Source organism: Sphaerodactylus townsendi, unplaced genomic scaffold, assembly GCF_021028975.2.
Source record: "Sphaerodactylus townsendi isolate TG3544 unplaced genomic scaffold, MPM_Stown_v2.3 scaffold_418, whole genome shotgun sequence".
Classification (NCBI taxonomy): Eukaryota; Metazoa; Chordata; class Lepidosauria; order Squamata; family Sphaerodactylidae; genus Sphaerodactylus; species Sphaerodactylus townsendi.
Window position 1 is genome coordinate 1 of NW_025950603.1, and position 10,943 is coordinate 10,943.

Consider the following 10,943-nt stretch of genomic DNA (forward strand, 5'->3'; position numbering starts at 1 on the left):
AAGGCAGGGTAGAAATCCAAACTCCTCTTCTTCTTACGCAGAAGGTCCAGACTTACCCTTTGTAGAAGGCCAAGGGCCCCTCCTTCCGGAGCATGGTTAGAGCACAGTTCACGGCACTTCCGTATTGACCGGGGGCAGAATTCATGTATCTCGTCTTCACTACATCGACGGGGGAAGCAATGATGGTTGTAAAGAACCCGGCACCGAATGCCGAGCTAAAGTGGCAGGGGAGATTATCTGCAGGAGGAAGAGAAAGAAAGAGACGGGTGGGCAGGTTTAAACAGATTCACAGTCCACCTGGGCACCAGGTAAGGCAGACACGGCCAGATTTTAACAGGCTATGCCCCATCAGAAAGCAAGGAAGTTGGCCCCGAAGCTGAGGCTTTTCTCAGTTTGGTGGCCAGGACATCCCTGTTGACCTTCTGGAAGGGCAGAGGAAATTTGAGAGTCAACACTTAGGATCTGATGAAGGGAGTTCTGAAAGTTTATAACCCCCCCCCCAATATTGTTGGTCTCAAAGGTGCTTCTGAACTTACCGTATATACTTGAGTATAAGCCAACTTTTAAAGCACATTTTTATGCTGAAAAAGGCCCCATCGGCTTATACTCGAATATATACAGTAATTCCAAGATGGGGGCTGCTGCGGGGATCCGGTAAGCATGTTGCTGCTTTTTTTCTAACTCACCACAGAGCCGTCAAAACAATTTGTAAGGACAGCCTGCATAGCATTACAACTAGGGTGTGTGTTTGTGTTAAAAGAAACAGAGGCATTTCTCTCCTAAGGGTGATTGGTGCGTTGAATTCTAGATGAATACAATTCTTCATACAGTAGTTTACTGCCAAATACTGATGTTGCTGAAGACAAAGACTTTCTTTGGAGCAAAGTTTAGGCTGGCATGGAATGAATCCCAGAATTAGTCTACATTTGGAGGAAAACAGTGGTCCATTTGTGTTCCTAGAGTGCTGGAAAGCTGCTCGTCCGTAATGCAAACTCCGTTAAGCAACTCTATCTCATCTTGCTCCCAAATCTTCTGTTTTTAGCTGCTACTGAGTCAAGTTCGAAGGCTTATAGTCAAGTCAATTTTTCTCTCTTTCTCACAATACTAGAACTAGGGGGCATTCATTGAAAATGCTGGGGGGAAGAATTAGGACTAATAAAAGGAAACACTTCTTCACACAACGTGTGATTGGTGTTTGGAAGATGCTGCCACAGGAGGTGGTGATGGCCACTAACCTGGATAGCTTTAAAAGTGGCTTGGACAGATTTATGGAGGAGAAGTCGATTTATGGCTACCAATCTTGATCCTCCTTGATCTGAGATTGCAAATGCCTTAGCAGACCAGGTGCTCGGGAGCAACAGCCGCAGAATGCCATTGCTTTCACCTCCTGCATGTGAGCTCCCGAAGGCACCTGGTGGGCCACTGCGAGTAGCAAAGAGCTGGACTAGATGGACTCTGGTCTGATCCAGCAGGCTAGTTCTTATGTTCTTATGTTCCCAGTTTTTTGTGGTAAAATTAGGTGCCTCGGCTTATATTTGGGTCGGCTTATATTTGAGTATATATGGTAACTCTTCGTCGACACACCGACCTAGCTGCCCCCTGAAGCTATCTGCACAGAAGGCATCCTTCAATATAGGTTTTAACAACGAATCTACACATCCACGCTCCACTAGCTTGCGTTCAGGCACAGGGATCGGGCAGAACTCTTAGACCCATGTGCTACCCAACGGAGGATCTGTTCTCCCCCGGTACGCTCAGCCTCCTAGATCTCCCAGGCATCCGTACCAGTCATGAGGTTGTATTTCAGAAGAGAATCCTTGATGAGGTCGTAGGTCACCAACTCTGCACAATTCACAAGGGCGTTGCGGGTGATATTAGGAGATGTTCCTAAACGGAAAGAAAAAACATCATGAGGTGTGGAGCTAGCGGCGGCGGTTTGGGAAAGAAAGGGGCCTGTGGCAGGTTGTAGCAGAGGAAATCCTGCTCCCAGTTCAGTCGCCTGCTTGTTTTGACATTTTTTTGACTAGCAAACCCATAGCTGCTCCCATATAGTGCTGAGCATTATACAACTGAAAAATCAAATCCCTAGACCTGAGGGAACGGAGAACCAAATGGCCCGAAGTAGCGAAAGAAACTAAAGAAGAAGAAGAAGAAGAGTTTGGATTTATATCCCCCCTTTCTCTCCTGCAGGAGACTCAAAGGGGCTGACAATCTCCTTGCCCTTCCCCCCTCACAACAAACACCCTGTGAGGTGGGTGGGGCTGAGAGAGCTCCAATAAGCTGTGACTAGCCCAAGGTCACCCAGCTGGCGTGTGTGGGAGTGTACAGGCTAATCTGAATCCCCCAGATAAGCCTCAACAGCTCAGGCGGCAGAGCGGGGAATCAAACCCGGCTCCTCCAGATTAGATACACGAGCTCTTAACCTCCTGCGCCACTGCTGCTCTCTGTCAGCTGCTACCACTGAAAAGAAGAAGAGTTTAGGATTTATATCCCACTTTGCTCAACCAAAAGGAGTCTCAAAATGGCTAGCAAATGTCTTCCCTTCCTCTCCCCTCAACAGATACCTCATAAGGTAAGTGGGGCTGAAAGAGTTCCGAGAGAACTGAGACCACCCCAAGGTGGTCCCAACCCAACAGGCTTCATGTGGAGGAATGTGTCATGATCAGCCCATTTGATCCTAGCATAAGCATAAGCATTTTATTGTCATTGTGCACGCACAACGAAATTTACAGCAGCATTCCTCGATGCACACAATTCCAGACTCATACCCCATCCTCACTTTCCCCTTCCTCCACCCGTCCCTACACAGCCCCAAACACATCAACACGAAGCCGCGGAGTTCAGCATCGCCACAGCTCTAGAGTAGAAGCTGTCTCCAAGCCTCTTTGTCCTAGTTTTGATAGGCCTGTATCGTCTGCCGGATGGTAACAGTTCAAAAAGAGAGTGTGCTGGATGAGACGGGTCTCTCAGAATATGTTGGGCTTTCTTTAGGCTTCGGGAATTGTAGAGTTCTTCCAAGGAGGGGAGAGGGCAGCCGATAATCCTCTGTGCAGGAGCGATCACCCTTTGGAGCACCTTCCTATCCGCCACTGTGCAACTGGGGAACCATACACAGATGCAGTAGGTTCAGACACTCTCTATAGCACAGTGGTAAAAGGACACCAGGAGTTTTCAATTCAGTTGTTGTTTCCTTAACAGTCTCAGATAGTACAGTCTTTGCTGGGCCTTTTGTCTCCTGCTAGGTCTTTTGTCTCCTGCCTGCCCAGGATATGGGGACCTGCCTCTTCTCATTCCCCCTCCCTTCTGTGCTTGTATTTTTCCACTTTGCTTCTCAGGCAATGCCTTATCCGCTCATTAGACACCAGCTGTTGTAGCTCTGTCAGTAGTGTGGAATGTAGGTTGTTTTGACCTGGGGAGGTGTGGGGAGATGGTTTCTTCTTCCCGTGGGGCTAGAGGAGTGCCATTCCCCCCTTGGGAACTGGTAAGCAGGGGTGGAGTGTTGTGACATGGAGGGTGTCTTGTGCTACAATGGTGGCTGCGGTACTGGCTATGCTTAGTTCTGGCAACAGAAATCTTATTCCTGATGCTGTTTCATAGTAAAGAAGCCAACTGAATACAGAGTCTTGTTACCGAATGGTCCAGGTGCACGACAGAGTGGGGCACGGAAACTGATTCTCCAGATCAGAGTCTTAACCACAACACCACACTGAACAATATTAGAATGTTTGGCATCTCTTGCGCAAGTGATTGCAGGAGCAAGGTAGTCACACCATGTGGTTGCTGTATGTTAATGCAGGTACTGTCACAAATATCACACCCATGCGTACTCCAACTCACTAGGTGAGTATCATTTTAACATTATCTTACTATCACAAATATACAAAAAATGTTTAGTAAGTACACCGTCAGGTATGGCTATAAAACCTCTAGATTAGGTTTTTATTTTGGCAGTCCTTTGTCAAGCCAATAATTGTTGGACAAAGTATTCTTTTTCTTACTCCTCTAGGAGCACAACTGTTTTTTCTTACACTGGATAGTTTCCAAACTGAATTTCAGGTTTCATTTGAATGGCTCCTCTTTAAATAGTCCTTCTCTCAATTATTGGCTTGACAAAGGACTGCCGAAATAAAAACCTAAACTAGAGGTTTTATAGCCATACCTGACGGTGTACTTACTAAACATTTTTTGTATACTTGTGATAGTAAGATAATGTTAAAATGATACTCACCTAGTGAGTTGGAGTACGCATGGGTGGAGGAGGAGTTTGGATTTACATCCCCCCTTTCTCTCCTGCAGGAGACTCAAAGGGGCTTACAATCTCCTTGCCCTTCCCCCCTCACAGCAAACACCCTGTGAGGTGGGTGGGGCTGAGAGAGCTCCAAGAAGCTGTGACTAGCCCAAGGTCACCCAGCTGGCGTGTGTGGGAGTGCACAGGCTAATCTGAATTCCCCAGATAAGCCTCCGCAGCTCAGGCGGCAGAGCTGGGAATCAAACCCAGTTCCTCCAGATTAGATACACGAGCTCTTAACCTCCTACGCCACTGCTGCTCCTCCTACGCCACCTGTTGTACACCTGCCTTGATTATTATAGTATGTTAATGCAGGGCAGCTGGGCAGTTAATTGGTTGATTGAGGGTCACGTTCATTGTCTGCATATTATGGCGTAGCTTTCATGCTCCATTACTATACCCAGTGGTGGGATCCAAACATTTCAGTAACAGGTTCCCATGGTGGTGGGATTCAAACTGTGGCGTAGCGCCAATGGGGCTAGGCCCGAGGAGCCGCGATAGGGGCGTGGCCCGGGGCATTCCCGGAAGGGGGCATTCCTGGGCAGGAGCTGTTGGCTGAGGGACGCAGCCGCTGCGCCGGTCCTTGGGCGGGAAACGAATGCACGCAGCCGCAGGCTGCCACGCACGCCGGTGCACCTCCTGCTAGACTGCTTCAAGTTCTGCGCGCTACTGCTGAGAGGAGGGGCGTAACTAAGGCCAAAACCACGTGGCAAAATCACCCATGAGTAACCCCCTCTCGGCACACGCAAATAATTATTAACCCTCTCTCGGGAACCTGTGAGAACCTGCTGGATCCCACCTCTGACTATACCTAACCCCTAACCTCCTCTTCCCTTCACCCTTTTTTCTCTTCCTTGTCCGTATGCTGCATTATTGTGTGCCGCTGTGGTGTGTTCTTTCCTTGTTCACTTATTTGTGTAAGCTTGTCTGCTAGCCAGTGCTTTGTGGTACAGGACTATTTTGTCTTCCTCTTTTTTGTAAGTATGTTTTGTAACCTAACTTTTTATATTTAGAACTTTATTAAAGGATAATTCCTTTATTATAACTCTGCTGCATTTTTATCTCTTTCTCTGCTGAAGAACTGGGTAGTTTCAGTTCTTCTATCAAAGAATTGGTCCCTGAAATCTCAGCTCTGGCTTCAAACTCCACAATGTATTGTCGAAGGCTTTCATGGCCGGAATCACTGGGGTGCTGTGTGGTTTCCGGGCTGTATGGCCGTGTTCTAGTAGCATTTTCTCCTGACGTTTCGCCTGCATCTGTGGCTGGCATCTTCAGAGGATCTGAGATGCATCTGTGGCTGGCATCTTCAGAGGATCTGAGAAGATGCCAGCCACAGATGCAGGCGAAACGTCAGGAGAAAATGCTGCTAGAACACGGCCATACAGCCCGGAAACCACAGCACCCCAGTGATTCCGGCCGTGAAAGCCTTCGACAATGAATTGCTTTCTGTTGCTTGGAGGGGGAGAAAACGTCAGGAGAGAATGCTGCTATAACATGGCCATACAGTACGGAAACCACACAACACCCCACAAACTCCACAATCTCTTGCTCCTTTTACCAACCTTTCCAGAGTCCTCGGACACCCTCTTCCTTTGCAATGGTCTTATAGGCATCCAATGTCCCCTGGTACCGCTTAACGCCTTCTGTCCGGGCTTGCGCCTGGGTCGCACTTGCACTGCGATCCGTGGGAGCTGGAGCCCTGGCTGACCAGCCAAAACCCCCCCCGTGGTGCAGCCAGTAAAAAATTAGAGCTAGCCGATACCAGCATCTGCAAAAATCAGCAAGAGGAACAAACGCTTGCTCAGAGACAAACCAAGACACCCACGGGCTCCCAGCAGAAAGGAGGTCCCCAGTTAAGCAATCTGTTCATAGCAATGCACGGCCGCTCAACCTCTTCCTTATACCTGACGAACAAATCAGTTCACAAACATGAGCAGTCCGCAGACGAAGAGCCCTTCGAGATCAGACAAGTGAGCGTTCATCTGGTCCAGCATCCTGTCTCACACAGCATCCTGCCCCATTTCCAATCTGGGCTGGCATGGCCTCTGCAAGCTCGTCTCCCAGCTGATCTGTGAGCCACGCCCCCCTGCTGATCTGGGCTAGCAAGCCTACTGGGGCTCACAAGCCAAGGCAGCCACCTCTGCCCCAGTCTTGGCCCAACCAAGTCTACATTTATGTCATATCTGGCCCTCATGACACCTGAATTTGACACTCCTGATGTAGATCCACCAGGTAGAAGAAGAAGGAGGAGGAGGAGGAGGAGGAGGAGGAGGAGAATGAGGAGGAGAAAAAGGAGGAGAAGGAGGTGGAGGAGGAGAAGAAGAAGGAGAAGGAGAAGAAGAGGAGGAGGAGGAGAAGGAGGAAGAGAAGAAGGAGGAGAAGAAGGAGAAGAGGAAGAGGAGGAGAAGGAGGAGGAGAAGGAGGAGGAGAAGGAGGAGGAGGAGAAAAAGGAGGAGGAGGAGGAGATGGAGGAGGAGAAGAAGAAGAAGGAGAAGAAGAAGAGGAGGAGAAGGAGAAGGAGGAGGAGAAGGAGAAGAGGGGGAGAAGGAGGAGAAGGAGGAGGAGAAGGAAGAGAAGAGGAGGAGAAGGAGGAGAAGAGGAGGAGGAGGAGAGGAAGGAGAAGAAGAAGAAGAAGAGGAGGAGAAGGAGAAGGAGGAGGAGGAGGAGAAGAAGGAGAAAAAGGAGAAGGAGAAGAGGAGGAGTTTGGATTTATATCCCCCCTTTCTTTCTTGCAAGGAGACTCAAAGGGGTTTACAATCTCCTCCCCCCACCCCCACAAAGACACCCTGTGAGGTGGTGGGAGGGCTGAGAGAGCTCCAGTGACCAGCCCAAGGTCACCCAACTGGCATGTATTGGAGTGCACAAGCTAATCTGGTTCCCCAGATAAGCCTTCACAGCTCAAGTGGCCGAGCGGGGAATCAAACCCGCTTCTCCAGGTTAGAGTGCACCTGCTCTTAACCACTAGCTTAAGATGCACCAGGCGAAGGCCCCACTTACGCTCCGAGCCCTTGGTGTAGAACTGTTTCACCGAGTCGTACAGCCCGATGCGGACGGAGGCAAAGCTCATCTGCCTCTGGAGGCCGGCCACCAGCCCGTTGTACAGGCTCTTGGGACCTTCATTCTTCACCATGGTGGCAATGGTGCCAAAGACGCCCTTGTACTGGGCCGAATTGGCCACGACGGTCAGCTTGCTCTCCCCTTGGAGCTGCACAGAAAAGAATGGGGTAGAGTGGGGAGGGGGGTGGAATGAAGAGACTTCAGAGCAGATTGGGACCATCAAGTCCAACTCCCTGCAATGCAGAAATGCACAATCAAATAACTCCTGACCGATGGCCATCCAGCCTCTGTTTAAAAACCTCCAAAGAAGGAGACTCCATCGCACTTGGAGGTGGTGCATTCCACTGTCGAACAGCCCTGACAGTCAGGAAGTTTTTCCTGATGTTTAGGTGGAATCTCTTCTCCTTCCCCTTGAACCCATCACTCCTGGTCCTGGTCTCTGGGGCAGCAGAAGACAAACTAGCTCCCTCCCCAACATGTCACCCCTTCAAATATCTAAACATGGCTATCATATCCCCCCTTAACCTTCGCTTCCCCAAACTAAACATCCCCAGCTCCCTAAGCCTCCCTTTGTAGGGCATGGACACCAGACCTTTGACCATTTTGGTTGCCCTCCTCTGGACCTGTTCCATCTTGTCAATATCCTTCTTGAATTGTGGTGCCCAGAACTGTACACAATATTCCAGGTGAAGTCTAGCCAATGCAGAACAGAGAGGTATAATTCCATCCCTCGATCTAGACACTACACACCTATTGATACAGCGCAGAATCGCATTGGCTTTCTTGGCCGCCGCATCACACTGCTGACTCACGTTCAGTTTGTGGTCTGCTAAGACCCCCAGACCCCTTTCTCATGTAGTGTTGTCAAGCCAGGTGTCACCCATCCTATATCTGTACATTTCCTTTTTTCTGCCTATAATGGAGCTGCGGCAGCCGTTCTGGGTTGTACACAGTTCTCCATGCCAGAATCCCAAAGATACCCACCGGCTCAACCAGATTGGGACAAACAAAATCCACCGAGTGTCCATTTTGGAAACTGTACCAGGATCCGAAAGAAGGAGGGTTAACACACAAACCCACCTTGGGCTCTTCTCTACAGAGGCTCACCTGCAACCGGACTTTCGCCGTGTCCAGCGGGAAGGTGACCAGATCTGCAATGCAGGCGGCTGTCCCGGCCCCGACAAACTTCACCATGGCTGTCGGAGGGACGTCGGTGGGCTTGAATCCAACCATTTTATTATCTTGGCAAAGGTTTTGTGAAGTAGATGAAGGATATGAGAGCGGCGAGGAAAGCCACTGGGGGCTGATGGAGTGAAAAGGTCAAGACGAATGAACTCTGCCCCTGTCTGGGGGAAAAAATATAGTTCTGTAAGGTGCAGACCCGATACACAGCTTCAAAGTTGCCCTACCCAGTGGTGGCGAACCTTTGGCACTCCAGATGTTATGGACTACAATTCCCATCAGCCCCCTGCCAGTATGGCCATGCTGGCAGTGGCTAATGGGAATTGTAGTCCATAACATCTGGAGTGCCAAAGGTTCGCCACCATGGCTACACACACAGAGAGAGCAAGAAAAAAATATTATTATTATTATTATTATTATTATTATTATTATTATTATTATTATTATTATTATTATTATTATTATTATTATTATTATTATTGATACAAAACAGTTATACACAGCAAACAAGATCAATATGCTGGATTTTGTATTACATCACACGTCGGACACTTCCCAAGCATCTAGGACTATGTGATGTATCGACGAATAATGCGTGCAGAGCCGAGTAGGGTGGCCTTTTGCAGCTGACATATGGTGATTTTGTCAGCGCCAATTGTTTTTAAGTGCCGTTCAAGATCTTTAGGCACTGCTCCCAGTGTGCCGATCACCACTGGGACCACCTTTACTGGTTTGTGCCAGAGTCTTTGCAGTTCAATCCTTAAATCCTCATATCGTGTAAGTTTTTCCAGTTGCTTCTCATCAATCCTGCTGTCACCAGGAATCGCAACATCAACTATCCACACTTTCTTTTTTTCCACAATCGTGAGGTCAGGAGTATTGTGTTCCAAAACTTTGTCAGTCTGAATTCGGAAGTCCCAGAGTAGTTTTACGTGTTCATTTTCAGTGACCTTTTCAGGTTTGTGATTCCACCAGTTCTTTGTCACAGGCAGATGGTAGTTGTGGCACAAGTTCCAGTGAATCATCTGAGCAACAGTATTATGCCTCTGCTTGTAGTCCGTCTGCGCGATCTTCTTGCAGCAGCTAAGTATGTGATCTATTGTTTCGTCTGCTTCCTTGCAGAGTCTGCACTTGGGATCTGTAGTTGACTTTTCAATTCTGGCTTTGATGGCGTTTGTTCGAATTGCTTGTTCTTGGGCTGCAAGAATCAAGCTCTCAGTCTCCTTTTTCAAAGTTCCATTTGTGAGCCACAACCAGGTTTTTTCCTTGTCAATTTTGTCCTCAATTTTTTCTAGGAACTGTCCATGGAGAGCCTTCTTTTGCCAGTTTTCTCTTCTGCTTTGCAGTGTATTTTTACGGTATTCACTCTTTGTCTTTTGCACTTTGAGCAGTTTTCTGCTGTTGACTTCCATCAATGTTGGTTCTTCACTGTTTTTCACATAATCTGCCAGTGCATGTTTCTCTTCTTCCACCGTTTGTTTCACTTGCAGAAGCCCTCTACCTCCTGATTTTCTGGGTAGGTGAAGTCTGTCAACATCACTACGCGGGTGTAATGAGTAGTGGATTGTCATCAGTTTTCTTGTTTTTCTGTCCAGATCATCCAGCTCTGCTTGCGTCCAGTTCACAATTCCAGCAGTGTATCTGATGACGGGTATGGCCCAGGTGTTGATAGCCTTGATCGTATTCCCGCCGTTTAATTTGCTCTTCAAAATTTTTCTGACCCTTTGGACATATTCTCTGCTGACCACATTTTTCACATGTCCATGCTTGATGTTGTCCAGCTGTAGTATTCCCAGGTATTTATAGGATTCAGGTTCATTGCACTTTATGGTTTTTCCATTAGGCATCTCTATGCCCTTACTGTCAGTAATTTTCCCTTTCTTCAATGCCACTGTGGCGCATTTGTCCAAGCCGAACTCCATACTAATGTCATTGCTGAAGATTCTGACTGTGTTGGTCAGTGACTGAATTTCAGTTTCTGATTTTCCATAAAGCTTTAGATCATCCATGTACAGCAAGTGGGAAATTTTTGGTGAATTTCTTGCAGTTTGATAGCCCAGGTTTGTTTATTATTATTATTTGGGTTTATAAACCGCCCTCCCCCGAAGGGCTCAGGGCGGTGTACAACATAGATAGAGCACAACATCAAGTTAAATACAATAAATATAGATATCCCTTTATAGGTGGAACGAGTGCTGTATTTTGTTAGGGTAACTGGGTGCAATTGTGAGTGTTAAGTCCTTTTCAGACACTTGCAAACACCTGGAGAAACCTAACTCATCCTGGCAGATTCACAAATGACACATCAATCAACCTGAGATTGCCACAGAAGAACCACAACCCTGCCCACATGACCACAATTAAGTCACTCTTCTCTAGGCAATCTCAGTGCCCCATATCTGGCCCTTCCAGACCC

The 10,943-nt window shown here is 48.0% G+C and overlaps 1 protein-coding gene across 1 annotated transcript; it reads right to left on the reverse strand.

The window, feature by feature from the left end:
• Positions 1–52: 52 nt before the first annotated feature.
• LOC125425411 (mitochondrial uncoupling protein 2-like) lies at positions 53–8,714 on the reverse strand. The gene is given in 6 exon segments (XM_048483018.1): positions 53–237; positions 1,786–1,887; positions 5,851–5,995; positions 5,998–6,056; positions 7,286–7,493; positions 8,453–8,714. Coding segments are annotated over 6 exon segments (825 nt in total). The 5' UTR covers positions 8,579–8,714.
• Between the last annotated feature and the right edge of the window lie 2,229 nt (positions 8,715–10,943).